The 14894-nt window shown below is 35.1% G+C and overlaps 1 protein-coding gene across 13 annotated transcripts in view; it reads left to right on the top strand.

Moving 5' to 3' along the window:
* sick (sickie) overlaps positions 1-14894 on the top strand; it is a 295306-nt gene that overhangs the window by 207911 nt on the left and 72501 nt on the right. For all 13 annotated transcript variants that reach the window (XM_076531057.1, XM_076531062.1, XM_076531053.1 and 10 more), the window contains one exon: positions 4531-4804. In XM_076531057.1, the coding sequence (XP_076387172.1) occupies positions 4531-4804 (274 nt within the window). The remainder of the gene's footprint in view (positions 1-4530; positions 4805-14894) is intronic.

Below are 14894 nucleotides of genomic sequence, written 5' to 3'. Positions count from 1 at the left end.
TCGACCCAAGGTTCGAAATTGTGGACGCGAGTGGATTATGGTGTCGTGTCACGGATTCGTTATTTGGAGCAAAGTGGATTTAGAGATCTTCGACTGGAACTCTTATTTGTTTATGGAATGTACAGGTTTAGTTCTTTTGCTGGAAATGTTTTTATGCTACGCTTTCGAGATTTATTTTTACGTTGCTGTTTTTCTACGCGTTTTATTGCTCGTTTTTTTTGCAGTAATTGAACTGTAAAATTGGACTGTTCTTCTGAGATTTGTTTTTTGAAACGGATATTCTTTTGGGAAAATGATTGTTGTTATTAAAAAATATTAGGAAGGTTTAGTACTACTTCGTGATGTACCAACAATTTAAAATACACATACACATGATATTTATACATATATCACACATGACATTTTTACACATATCTTAAATTATAATAAACTCTGATAATACTGTTATTAGATTAAAAAAATAAATTCTTATACTATTTGAAAATTATTTTACAACAAAAACAGTGAAAACATATATTGTTCTTTCAGAAGTATTAACACATCAAGCAATTAAATTTTGGACAAAATTGTACACGTAACTTTTGTTCATTTCTATTCAAATATCTTCAATATGTTACGATGACAAATTAAAAAATGTAGCATGGTTTCAAAATTATTTTAAAATTGCTTTGAACGATTATAAAAATTGTTTTCAAATTATTATACCAATTTTTAAAAAGTTTTACCTTTAGGATTATAAGTAGATAGTATGTTATAGTATATTTTTTAATGATTATTGAAGTAATATGAAATTCAGAAGTGATCACAAACGACATAAGAAAATATCTTGGTATTTTCGAAAGTTTGAGGTCGTTCACATTCAGCTGCAATTCGCTCTCGCTTTCAATATCCCTCCTATATTCTTCTACGGTTTTCTTAATTTCCTTCCGGCGCGCACAAATGAAATCGCATTACAATTTATACACGACCGCGCGCACTTTCATTTGGATTTAACCAGAGATTTATGCATCGCGCAATTTCGTTTCGTGTTCAATTATCATTTAAAACTTCATAACGTCCGAATTAAAGTTCCACGAACCGAATGAATGTATTAAATATTCGATTCAATGACGTTGCGAAATGAATTGTTCAACAGACCTGAAACGGTCAGTTAATATTCAAATAAAGTCTTACGTTGTATAGATTATCGTTAATTTTCAGACAAGATTGCAAAAATTTCAATATACTTATTTCATCGTTAAGAAATAATTGAATCATTTCATCATTACAAAGAATTGGTAAATCATGTTTATAAATTAAACATACATGTGTGTTTACATGTTTACAACATGTGTTGTAATTACAATTATATAAGAAATATAATGTTGTAATTATAATCATGTAAGGAATACAATGTTATATTTAGGTATATGTTTTATAACAGTATAGTAAATTACACATATTTTCATTATAGCAGCACTTGAACCTGTTTTCACGTCCTCAGTTTTACTTTGTAAATACAGCACATATGCACACGACATGCATATACATCACATATAATAAAAGTTGTCATAAAAGTATAATCAAATAATTTAAAAATTGTCTCCATAACATGGATATGCAAATATGTATTAAACGATTCATTTTGGTAGAAGTAAATATTGCATGTGTTACTCATGTGTGATAATTTAACTGACATATATCTTGCTTCTCCTGCATACGAAACACTAAAATGTATGCTTAATTTGATTTATATGGAAGTTTGGGAAGGTGACAACAGGTTGAAACGTTGTTAAAATGAAGACATGTAATTTATTATATATTACATACGTTGCTACCAGGTTTAATGAACGGCTACAATTTTATGTAGCCGAAAAAAATATTTCGGCTACATAAAATTGACTAGACAATATTAATATACAAATGCATTAATAAATCAAATTTATTTATTAGTAATAGTATCATATTAATACTATTATTATCTATAACAATTTATTTATTTATCACCGGTCAGAAAAATATAAAGTAAACACGAAGATCGACAATGAGAATAGAAAAGTCGAAGTTAATAATGTCGGATGCAATGAAGTAAGAAATTAAGATAGCAAAGTTGCGTAGAAGTGTCGAAAAAGCATTGTTAGATATGTAGCTCGTTAATCGCATTATCTAGCAAAGTCTTGCACTGTCGAGGTGCTCACGTAAGCGCAGTAATCCTAATCCTATGCGCGTGATTCGTGAATTATTAATCGCACGAATTCACGAGACTTCATGGGATTTGCGTCAGCGAATTTGTTGCTACAGGCTTTACCTAAACGCAGAGTAAACTTATCCATCTGCAATCGTCGATTCAGGCGTTGATTTACACTACTTACGAGTCAATTAGCCTTTCTTGTAAAGGATTAATCACGTATTTAACGTTTCGTTGCATTTTTTACAAGTGTGCATTATAATATTCTGTTCAGTTTGTACATTTTGTAAAACATAAACGAATTTCTTAATTAACATACTTGTTATTTTTATAATGATACTTTGTATTGTTTCGTTTTTCTTTTGATACATACATATACACTTTTGTATGAGTAAAATAACTTTGATATTCCTGTAAAATATTTATCATATTTCTTTATAATGTTTATCTTCATTTTATGTGGTGTTTGCAAAAGTTTAAAAGTGTCTTTGGATTTTAAATTGAAAATATTAACAAGGGGTTTCTAAGAGTTGTCAGACAAGTAGATGTGGACGTATGTGGTCAGACATATGTTATTAGGAAAAACAAGCAATAATTTTTAGTTTCATTTTGTAATTTTATCTTGTAATTTGTTTTTTATTATATATACAATATTACAAACTGAAAAAATTATTACCATAACAAACATATAAATTACAAATAAAAATTGTAAACTGAAAAAAGTACAAGTATTACAATAATGTACCATAACAAGTCCATTTTCTATTCAGTTTAAATTAAAACCGAGTGTTCTCATTATTACAATTAACAATAGCCTCACCACAATGCACCCAACTAAAAATTTTAATTGCGCAATATTTCAACTGTTCCCAAAGTCCGAGATATTCTCGGAAACCTCTGTATTTTTAAACATTACGACCGCGAAGTAACTTAACCAGTGAATTAAAATTCCATAAAAGTGGAAGAACGCAACGCGAGTGGAATTTGAAGCAGGTTAAAAGGGAAAGATACGTGTGTTTCCGTGGCGCTTTAATTGTCGAGAAGCACGGAAGGCTGTCCGGAAAAGTGAATGGACAGACGCGGACAGGCAGTAATTTTTCGATTTAGGACAGATCACTGTCGGATAGTCGGTGTACGTAATCTGGATTGACTGCTGGATCTAATTTGACTAATAGAGCAATTCCTATACAATTCGTATTCGGCCTCATTTGGCATAGTTCATAAGCCCAAGGCAAACGCGCTGTGTGTCTCTTTTTTGAACCGCCTGCGGCGTTCTGTCAGAGATTCCTTACAAAAAAGCTACCACGTCGCCATTGTCTGGTACATCCAGGTTTTATATTCTGCACGTTACCTCGTCCGAGTGACTCTAAATAGAAAAGCTCTGCTACTGTAACCTGCATACTAGATGCTCCAAAGATTTGCGACTACGGTCATTTAAATCAATTTGCCTGTCGTGATAATTCTGCAGTATACTTTCCATGAATACACTACATTTTTTTAGAGATTAAAATCATAAAACTTCAAAATCATGAGACACTTATCCTTGGACGATTTTTAATTGTGCAACGACAATTGTTTAAATTAACATCGAATTTAATATTATTGTCCAGTGTAGTAATTATATGGTAAATTAATTTGTTTGTTAATGGATAATAGACACGAGCTTATGCTAATTCGATGTTTTATTGACATATCAGTTTTGCGTGGTTTTGCTTTCGTAGTTAATCAACTCTCTGGAGCTTTCAAATTATAATTTGCAGTAACTGATTACAATGAGTACAGTGATTACAGCGATTTGCAGTAATTTCGGTGTTTGTTCGTATGGTTTTGATTGTTACGGCGGTATTTGTACTTGGTAAATTTGTTTCGTGGTAACATGGGTTTCATAACAAGTACGTCTACATGCAAATAAATTAATACTAAACTGACAGGCAACTAGTTTGATCAATTTTTTCGAAGTTATTAATTACACACTTGGTTCAAAAATATCTATTTTAACTTGTCGTATCGAAACAGTCACCTTTAGAGTATAGAGGTGATATACATATGTGATTACCCTAACCTTTTAAATCCGTGAGAGACCTATAGTCATCCTTCATAAGAGGATATATACTCCCCCATAATAGTTGCAATGCCTAAAGTCATCTAAGTTATGAAGCTTGACTTTGTACCATTTTATGTCAAATATCTTACAAAAATCTTACCTTTAATCATCCTAGTATTTATTTCCATCAATGACACTAAACCTAAAAGGTTAACACAGTAAAATGAAATAAAGTAGAATTTTAAATGAAACACCGTCGAGAAGAGAGGAGGTAAGATCGGTAAACAGTAACGAGACAACTCGCACGTGCTTTTTTTAGATACGTGGGTGGCTCGAGGCGAGAGCTGTCGGGGGTGAAGGAACTGGTGACCTCGAGGAGGGTGCAGAAGAGACCCTCAGCTACCGTAGTAAGGTCGGATGGAGGTTGCATCGGGGGCAGTCCAGGAAGTGGCGGCATCATCGGGGGTGGTTTGCTAGGCGGTTGCAGCGGTGGCAACGACGCCTTGGCGGAGTTAACCATCGAGGACCTGGCATCTATTCCCGCCGGAAATCACACCTCCGCCAATCACACGGGCCATTCCTCTCATCACAAGGTCAGCGAACTTGGCTAAATCGATATTTCTCCGTGTCCATCGTTTAAACGTGCACTCCGAAATATTCGTTAACAGACTTCGTTTTAACGGAGTCGCTCCGTGCACTTTATTGCTGGTGGACTCCAGACCTAACCCTTTGCACTCGGATGCACTTCTACTGTCACTGAGTGAATTAAAAAATATTCTGATTGAAAAGTTTGGGAAGATTTTTCTTTTCTGTAATGTTTATTATTTTTTCCATTTTTAATAATTTTCTATTATAATTTTGTCTGCAGTCAACTGTATCTATTTTCTGCCGTTGTCTGCTATGTTTACATGTCACATGAGTGAAATATTTAGTTTAACTTGTTGCGTTAAACCGAATGATGAGATCTCATTTTTCATTCTCACTTTTCAAGTGCAAGGGGTTGATACATTTAAAACATTAAAACGTAACGTGCAAATAATTTATAATTTCTGATAAGACATTTTCAAATCAATCAATCATCCCCGCATAAAAGCTTTACCCGAATAAAACCCCATTTTTCATTGTCATCCTCTAAATTAGCTTCTAAAGTAAGCACAAAAGCCCATCGAAACTTGAATACCTCATCAAATAACATTAATCATTTTCTCATATGTGACTGTAAAGTGATCAGTGTACCCAGAAAAACCTTCATTTATTCTCCGTTTTTAATGAATCCTCAGTTGTTCACTGAGCAACGACAAAGCACCTATCCAGTTCGGTCGACGTATCGGCACGAATTTTATTAATCAATTGACATCGCATTACGCGGTAAACACGGGCGAGAATTAATTAAGCTTAAACCGAGGCTGCGGTGCAATCGGTCCGCTCGAAACAAACGGTAACGAGGTGAAACAATGCGAATTACACGTCGGGAGGGTGAAACGTTTGATTAGGGAACGATCGCGGTTTCTTGAACCCGAATCTCGTTCGATAATTGACGAACGGTTGATAATGGTCGACGAATTGTAAACGTCACGAGGACCACTCGAGGCTAAATAATTATTATTCAAGGCGCGTTACGTGCTTCTTGCCTAATTATTCGATGCCGCATGAACGTTCGTCGAGGACGCACAGTTCAAGTGCAAACAATGAAATTACCAGGCGTACTTTTGCGTCAGCTGTTGCATCCTGCAGCTGCTATGTACTGGGTGGTTCATTTTTATTTTTATTCTGGGACTCTTAATATTAGCAAACATTTGACATTCACGTGTGAAGGAACATATATTTTTATTTTAGTCAAACTTGAATTTATTTTTGATAGACTTTGTTGTGACATAACATGTTACTCAAGTAGCATAGTTTGGAGCGTATTGGATTCATGATTAGCTGTTTTGTATACTTTCAAATAATTTTTACTATATTATAAAAATACATTTTGAAAAAAATGCAATATTCTACAAAATGTTACCAATAACGTCTACATAGAAAATAAGTATATTACCTGCTCAAGCAAATTCATGTAAATACATTTGACTTAATACAAAAATTTCTTAAACACTTCACGAGTACTTAATCATAGCTCGTTTATAAGTAGTATGAAAATGAAAGTAGCAGTGACAAAAATGAATTTAACAGAACAGTGAAAAAAATGAATTTTAATAATTTACAAGATCTCCCAGTGCTTTTATTTTTCGTTTGCAAAATAACTGCAGCCCTAAACGCGTCACATACAAGGTTTGTATAATAAAGTGAGCTTGAAATAAGGTTTGAGTAAACATCACATTCACACGCTGAACATCAAAAAGTCTCATCTGATTGAGCTTCGACATTTCCGTGGGTAAATTCCAGCCTGAAGCGTGCACTTAAACCGGTGTACCGTCACAAGAAGCGAATCAAAGTCTCTTTGATCAGCGAGGCCAATCTTCTAGGTGATCTGTGCCCTTTCAAACCGAGACTATCCCTTGTCGGCCATTCTCCTTCGCTAGGAACTCTTTTTTTTCTCCCAGTTCGCTAGTCAATCGGTCCCCCGTTTCTTCCACCACCCGTTCCAATTTAACTTCGCTCCTCGTGTGTGCCTCGCGCGTTTATTTTCTCCCCCTTTTATTTCCCCTTTAATATACGAGCCAGCTCGGCGTTGCATCGCTGTAACGCTGCATGTTGCATTTGACCCCCTTTTCCCCTAATAGCCCCATTCACTCTGTGTGTCCTCCCTTTTTTACTCGGTCGAGTCGATGCAGCGCCGTATGTTGCGCCGAGAGTTTCGATGTCTCGTGCATCTTGCCCATCCTCCCTCGGCTAAGGGGCTTAAAGGACCCCTGGGATATCTGCTGCCGTGCCGGCTCTTATCGTCGCGAGTAAAATGGAAAAAGAAAAGAAACTCGGAGGAACAGGTAACCTTGCTGGATGGCTACGTCGTTCGATTTCGTATCGTAATTGTTGTCGTCCTTTCACGAAATTCTCCTCTGCTCTTTTTTTACCTTGGAACTTTCTATTTGTTCTTGCTCATATATTGGGGGTTTTGGTAACTTTTTTATTGGCGTAAGGAGAGCTTTTAGTTGGGAGGTTTGTTGTCGTGCGTTATATCTTTCGTTGCAGGGGTTGATGGTACATCGTATTGAATAGTCATGTGTTGGATCGCCACGCGCTATATCACCACGCATTGTATCACCACGCATTAGATTCTCCATGCGTTGTATCACCACGCATTAGATTCTCCATGTGTTATATTACCACGCGCTGAGTTACCACGCGGTAGATTCTCCACGCGTTATATCACCTCGCGCTATATCACCACGCGTTGAATTACCACGCGTTGGATTTTCCACGCGTTGAATTACCACGCGTTGGATTCTCCACGCGTTAGATTCTCCACTCGTTGAATTACCACGCGTTAGATTCTCCACTCGTTGAATTACCACGCGTTAGATTCTCCACGCGTTACATTGCCTCGCGCTATATCACCACGCGCTGAATTACCACGCGTTGGATTTTCCACGCGTTGAATTACCACGCGTTGGATTCTCCACGCGTTAGATTCTCCACTCGTTGAATTACCACGCGTTAGATTCTCCACGCGTTACATTGCCTCGCGCTATATCACCACGCGCTGAATTATCACGCGTTGGATTCTCCACGCGTTAAATTATCACGCATTATATTCTCCACGCGTTGTATTACCACGCGTTGAATTACCACGCGTTATATCGCCTCGCGCTGTATCATCACGCGTTGAATTACCACGCATTGGATTCTCCACGCGTTATATCACCACGCGCCGAATTACCACTCATTAGATTTTCCACGCATTATACTCCCTCGCGCTATATTATCTCACGCTATATCACCACGTATTAGGTTTCCCACGCGCTGAATTACAATTCAACTGTATTACCACACGTTATGTTACCACACGCTAAATTGTCACGTGTTACATTCTCTACGCATTAAGTCACCACTCACTAAATCGCCACGCGTTATATTGCCACGCTCTAATTAATGTTGAATTGCAATATTTTAAATCACCACATATAAAATCTCTACTTATTGTCTCTCTATTATTATTAAATCATCACACGTTATATCTCCTCGCGTTATATAGTCGAATTTTATATTTAAATTATTTAGTTTGCAAATGTAGCTATTTGTAATTTTGAAGACTTTTAAATGAGAGAATTTGAATTATTGGAATTTTAAAAAGTTTGAAAGTTTGTATGTTCTGTGGTTGATAAATGGAAATAGTATAATATGCTTGATATTCCTTAAGAAAGGAGTGTCAGTTTCCTCTGCAACGGTTTGAAGAAGACGGTACTTCCGGTGCTCTGTCAGCGGTTCAAGGAAATGCAGAGTAAAGCACGTTTCTCTCCAGAATGAAGTTTTTCGAGTCTAAATTGGATTGGACGCGACAGCTTGCTCCGTTCTAATAAATTTTTGGAAATTTCGTGGATGTCGTTCCGAAAGTTTTCGTGGAAAGTATGCCAAGGAATATTATCATCAAAAAGAAACCATTCAACTTTCTTTTATTATATGTACATACATCTTGGAAGAATAAGAAGGAGATTCAAATTGAATTAGGCAAATTTCAGTTCATTCGGAATGAAAGTTTTAAAACTACTCTTAGCTTCAATTTAATGATTGCTTATAGAGAGTTATTAATTAATTCAAATATTTAATTTTATGCAGGAAACTATTTCTCAGTTGTAGCAAATTTTTTTTAATACAATATAATTCTAAGAAAAAAATTCATAATCGTTCCTTAGTTTTCAAATTTTAACCATCGATACTTTAAATTATAAGTCATAACAATTATACCATTTAAACATTTTCTTTTATAAAAATACTAGTGTTATTATTCACAGAAATTTCTTTTCCTCCAACATTCCCAAAAAACCCATAAAAACCCGTAATTTTACACCGATTCAGTCAACATTCTATCTGGAAACCATAAGAAGGAACGGCTTCAAGGATCGCTATCGATTGCAAGTCTCTTTCATATTTTATCCTTTACCATCCGCCTCGGTGCTTCTTGATTCACTTTTTTCATGCATCCCTCGGCGATATCCTCTTCCGTTCTCTCAAGACAGAGAGAGAGATTTGTCAAATTTTGCCAGAGCCGTAAAAACAACTTCGCTGCTGAGACGAGTTGGTCCCTGATGCATTCTTGAAAGAATATACTGAGTGTCTCAGCAAAACTTACCTAAGTTAGAGCTAATATTTCAACTGACTTCGTTACAAATTTTTAAACCAACATATATTACAGTTACTTGAATGTTATTTAAAGAAGAGTAAATTACAAGTATAATAACATTTATTGTATTTATCGAATACTTATACCTCGGTTTAACCAGTAGTGATGCACATTGTCATATACGTACATACATATTCGTATGTGACAAACGTAAGTTGCACTTATGAAAATATTCAGCTTTAAATTTAATACTATACATGATTTGTACAATTAATCTCCAAACAAATCTGGAAATGTTATACCTTTCAATCATTTCAAATTTTTGAATTTCCAAGTCTGAACTATCCCAAATCTCTAAATGTTATATTTCTCAATTATTCCAAATTAAAAATTTCCAAATCTCAACCACCTCAAATCTAAAAATCCCAAAGTATCCAACTATTATACTTCTCAATCACCCCAAATTTAAAAATTTGCAAATTCCGACCACCCCAAATCTAAAAATCCAAAAATCTCCAACTATTATACTTCTCAACCACTCCAAATTAAAAAATGTTCAATCTCAACCACCCCAAATCTAAAAATCCCCAAATCTCCAAATATTGTACCTCTCACTCGCCCCTAATTTAAAAATTTCCATATCTCAACCACCCCAAATCTAAAATCCCCAAATCTCCAAACATTCTACCTCTCAATCATCCCAAACTAAAAAATTTCCAAATCTCAACCACCCCAACTCCAAAAATCCTAAAATCTCCAACTATTATACTTCTCAACCATCCCAAATTAAAAATTTTCAAAATCTCAACTCTCCCAAATCTAAAAATCCCCCAATCTCCAAATATTGTACCTCTCACTCGCCCCTAATTTAAAAATTTCAAAATCTCAACCACCCCAAATCTAAAATCCCCAAATCTCCAAACACTCTACCTCTCAACCACCCCAAATTAAAAAATGTTCAATCTCAACCACCCCAACTCCAAAAATCCCCAAATCTCCAACTATTATACTTCTCAACCACTCCAAATTAAAAAATATTCAATCTCAACCACCCCAAATCTAAAAATCCCCAAATCTCCAAATACTATACCTCTCATCCCTTACATGTTCACAGTTCCACAAAACTTGATACTTAAACACATGTCCGCATAAAAATTTGTCCTGGAAATAATCCATATTCCCAAGGCATTTCTCCCGGAACACCCTGTACGCGTGTTGTGCACGGATTGAAAAGAAAGAGAGGAAAGAGGGATTAGTGTACGCGTCGCCGTGAGTTATGCAGGCGGGTCGCGGCAGGTCGTCGAATAGAATCGATATCTGCCGGGTAAAATAATAACCGTACTCTTTTGCTTGTCTCGCACTGTTCCTGGTTCGTAGGCAACTGTTCCTGCGAACTAACTATACCCATGGACGGTTTTTTATTGATGGTTTCAATCCGCGGAAAATTAATCCTCATCGTGTAAACGCGTTTATAGTAGGGGAGAGTCGAGTGATTGATACGGGGGTTCATGCAGTGACATTTTATGGACACTGGGTATATGTAGATAGGATAGGAGGAAATGGTCGCTTTTATTGTGTAATTGTACGTGATTGATACGTCTTAACGCTAAACCGGCATATAATGTGTACTTAATTTGAAATTGAAAATGAAGTTAACAAATGAATGGACAAACGACGAAACATGAATTTGTACACACATTTATTCTTTATCTTGATGAAAATCAATGCTGATTTCAAGAAATGTACTTTAACAAGATGTGTATCTTATAATAAGAAACTTGTGGAGCAATCATTTGACCGGTTTGGTAGTTTTAGTGTTAAGAACAAAATTTAATATAGAAAATTTGAAAGGAAAGGGTAGCTGCTTGATGTTTAACCCCTTGTATGATTAGTTTATCAGGTGCATGAATAAAAAATAACTATTAACTACAATAGTATTAAATTCATTAAAAAAAGTCAAACTGTTGTGACTATTTTATATTCGACGGTCTTTGACTGTATAAATTATAATTAGACTTGAATTTCAAATTGAAATGTATTTAATATTCAAGCAAGATTTGTCGCATTTGAACCGTAAATGAATCACGAGTCTGGCTCTTCAAAATACTGCAAGCGGTTAAATTTGCAAGTTCGACTGTGATGAAATGGGATATTATTGAAATTTGGAAACTTGGGGAAGTGCGGGTTTGGACACTTCAAGATGAACAATTTAGGGACTGAATGTTTGGGATCTAGAATTTGAGGGTTGGAAATTTTAGGGATTTGGGAAAGGGAAGTCGAGAGTATGCAGTGTTAGTGATGAGGAAACTTGAGAAATTGAGAAATTGGGAAATTGGGAAGTTAGGAAGTTCGGAAATTGGAAAATTTCTATCACTACAACCCTAAATTCCCAAGTCATTGAATTTAAAAATTCCCAAGTCTCCATATTTCAGAAATTTCAATCGTCCCAAATTGAAAAATTTCCAAATCTCAAGCACACCAAATTAAAAAATTTCCAAATCTCAAGCACACCAAATTAAAAAATTTCCAAATCTCAAGCACTCCAAATATGAAAATCCCCAAATTCCAAGCACCCCAAATTAAAAAATTTCCAAATCTCAAGCACACCAAATTTAAAAATCCCCAAATCTCAAGCACTCCAAATTTGAAAATCCCCAAATTCCAAGCACCTCAAATTAAAAAATTTCCAAATCTCAAGCACCCCAAATTTAAAAATCCCCAAATCTCAAGCACTCCAAATTAAAAAATTTCCAAATTTCAAGGATCCCAAATTTAAAAATTTCCAAATTGCAAGCACCCCAAATTTAAAAATCCTCAAATCTCAAGCACACCCCAAATTAAAAAATTTCCAAATCTCAACCACGCCAAATTTAAAAATCCCCAAATCTCAAGCACCCCAAATTAAAAAATTTCCAAATCTCAAGCACCCCAAATTAAAAAATTTCCAAATCTCAAGCACTCCAAATTTGAAAATCCCCAAATTCCAAGCACCCCAAATTAAAAAATTTCCAAATCTCAAGCCCCCCAATTTGAAAGAATTCCAAATCTCAAGCACCCTATATTTAAAAATTCCCAAATCTCAACCACCTCAAACGTAAAAATCCCCAAACCTCCAAATTCCTCAACCATCCACAATTTCCAAAGATTCATTTTCCACGAACATTTTCGACTACAATGATCACACATATACACTCAAACATATTTACAAAGCAGTAATGCATTTCCATTACCGATGCATCATTTCCAATGATAAGTTCGAACTGCAAGGTTAGGTAATTTGTAGAAAATGGTCGTTAACGTGGTACGGTTAATACTCGTGAATTATCGGGCCGAAAAGAGAGGAATAATTTGTTTGCATTTAAGGGGAAAACATTTTCAGCATTTTAGTGGAAATTACCGCTCGTTAGTGGCGATTGTAATTCGAGTAATGAGCAGTATTTATTTGCTCGAGAGCCTTGTATTACCGTGAAAATACCGGCAACAAAAAGTAAACGAGATGTTCGCTGAATAGGTATTCATAGGAAGACCGAGTAATTGCGGAAAAGAGAAACGTACACCCTTTGCTCGGGGCTCGTCTCGAATACGCAACCAAAGATGAACCAAAACGAGGCAAGAAAAATCGGTTGTGAAGAGATCGTCTATCTAAAACAAAATTCGACTGCTTTTGATTTTTATTATGGTAGACGTGTTTTTGAACTTTTCAGTCAACGTGGTGTATAATTTTTTATTCTCAAAATTTTGTAGTTGTCAAGGTGGTAGATTTATATTTTTATGGATGGAGAGTTTTAGGGCTGAAGTTTGGACATTTGGGGAGTTAGATAATTGGGAATTTGGAGGTTTGGAAATTTTTGAATTTTCGAAGTTTTAGAAATTTTAGAAATCTTGGAATTTTGAATTTGGGAATTTTGGAATTTTGGAGTTTTGGAATTTTGGAATTTTGGAATTATGGATTTTGGAATTTTGGAATTTTGGAATTATGGATTTTGGAATTTTGGAATTTTGGAATTTTGGAATTTTGGAATTTTGGAATTTTGGAATTTTGGTCTTTAAAAATTTGGAAATTACCGATTTCACTGATGTGGTCTTAGGAAACTGAACAATTTAGAAACTTCAGAATGAAATGAAAATACCTTCAGAATTTCATAAATTCGCAAAAATTAAAAACTCTGAAAATTAAAAAATTTTAAATTTGTCATCTCCAACATGTTTTCCATCACTTTATCTGTTCATAAATAACAAATGACCATATATGAGCATAACTCACAATAATAAATAAACCTTGCTAGAATCATTTATTAAAAAGAATATTATTTCAGTAATCCTAATCCAACTACTAAAAATGAATGAAAGAAGAACTTCTTTTCTTCGATTTACTTTTCTCAAGAAAGTTAGTTCTTTACAGCCGATAATCCGCGAAGGATGATCCTCGATTCTATTGGTTCGAACCGAAAATCCCTGAGTAGCTCGAAATGCAATCAGTTTTGAAGGAACATTTTCTTCCGCTTTTTGAACTCACCAACCCTTTCGACGGATATGCTGGGGAAGGGTGAAAAGCAACGGGGTGTGGCTCGCATGGTGCCTTATCGTTTGCAAAACAATGCTCTTTCTTTCATTCTCTTCTAAACGCTATCTAGGTTGGCTGCATACTGATTTTCAGTTGGAATTCGCTATGAAAGATAGCACAGTTCTTTTAGCTTGCGTGTTTTTTATGGAAATTTTATTCAATGCTGTTTTAATCATTTTTAGAGGTTTATGTTATTGGAGTATGAGTGTAAGGCAATTAGGTATTAGTTGGGTGTTAATTTGGATTAGAGTTATTTGAGGGATGATTGTGAAATAATTATTCTTGTTTCTGAGTTTCTAAATCGAGTGTACAAATTTTCACTTCTTTAAATTTCAAAATCACAAAATTCCAAAGTTTCGAAAATTCCAAAATTTCTAAAATTTCAAAATCACAAAATTCCAGTTTCGAAAATTTTGAAAATTCCAAAATTCCCAAATTCCCAAATTCCTCAATTTCCAAAAACCATTCACCATCTCAATAATTTCCCAAATTCCCATCAAATTCCCTAGATCCCAAATTCCCCACTTTCTAGAAAAAACCTAACCTAAATCTCTAAATTCACCAAGTCTCCAAATTCCTCAATTTTCAAAAACCATTCACCATCCCAATAATTTCCCAAAATCCCAAATTTCCAAATTCCCATCAAATTTCTTAGTTGCCAAATTCCCATCAAATTTTCTAGATCCCAAATTCCCATCAAACTCCCTAGTTCCCAAATTCCCCACTTTCCAGAAAAAACCCTAAATCCCTAAATTCGCCAAGTCCCCAAATTTCTCAATTTCCAAAACCCATTCACCATCCCAATAATTTCCCAAAATCCCAAACTTCCAAATTCCTATCAAATTCTCTAGATCCCAAATTCTCATAAAATTCCCTAGTTCCCAAATTCCCTAAC

The sequence above is a fragment of the Megachile rotundata genome, chromosome 4 (genome assembly GCF_050947335.1).
Source record: "Megachile rotundata isolate GNS110a chromosome 4, iyMegRotu1, whole genome shotgun sequence".
Taxonomy (NCBI): Eukaryota; Metazoa; Arthropoda; class Insecta; order Hymenoptera; family Megachilidae; genus Megachile; species Megachile rotundata.
Note: the sequence above shows the minus strand (reverse complement) of the source record. Positions and strands in the feature narration are given on the sequence as shown.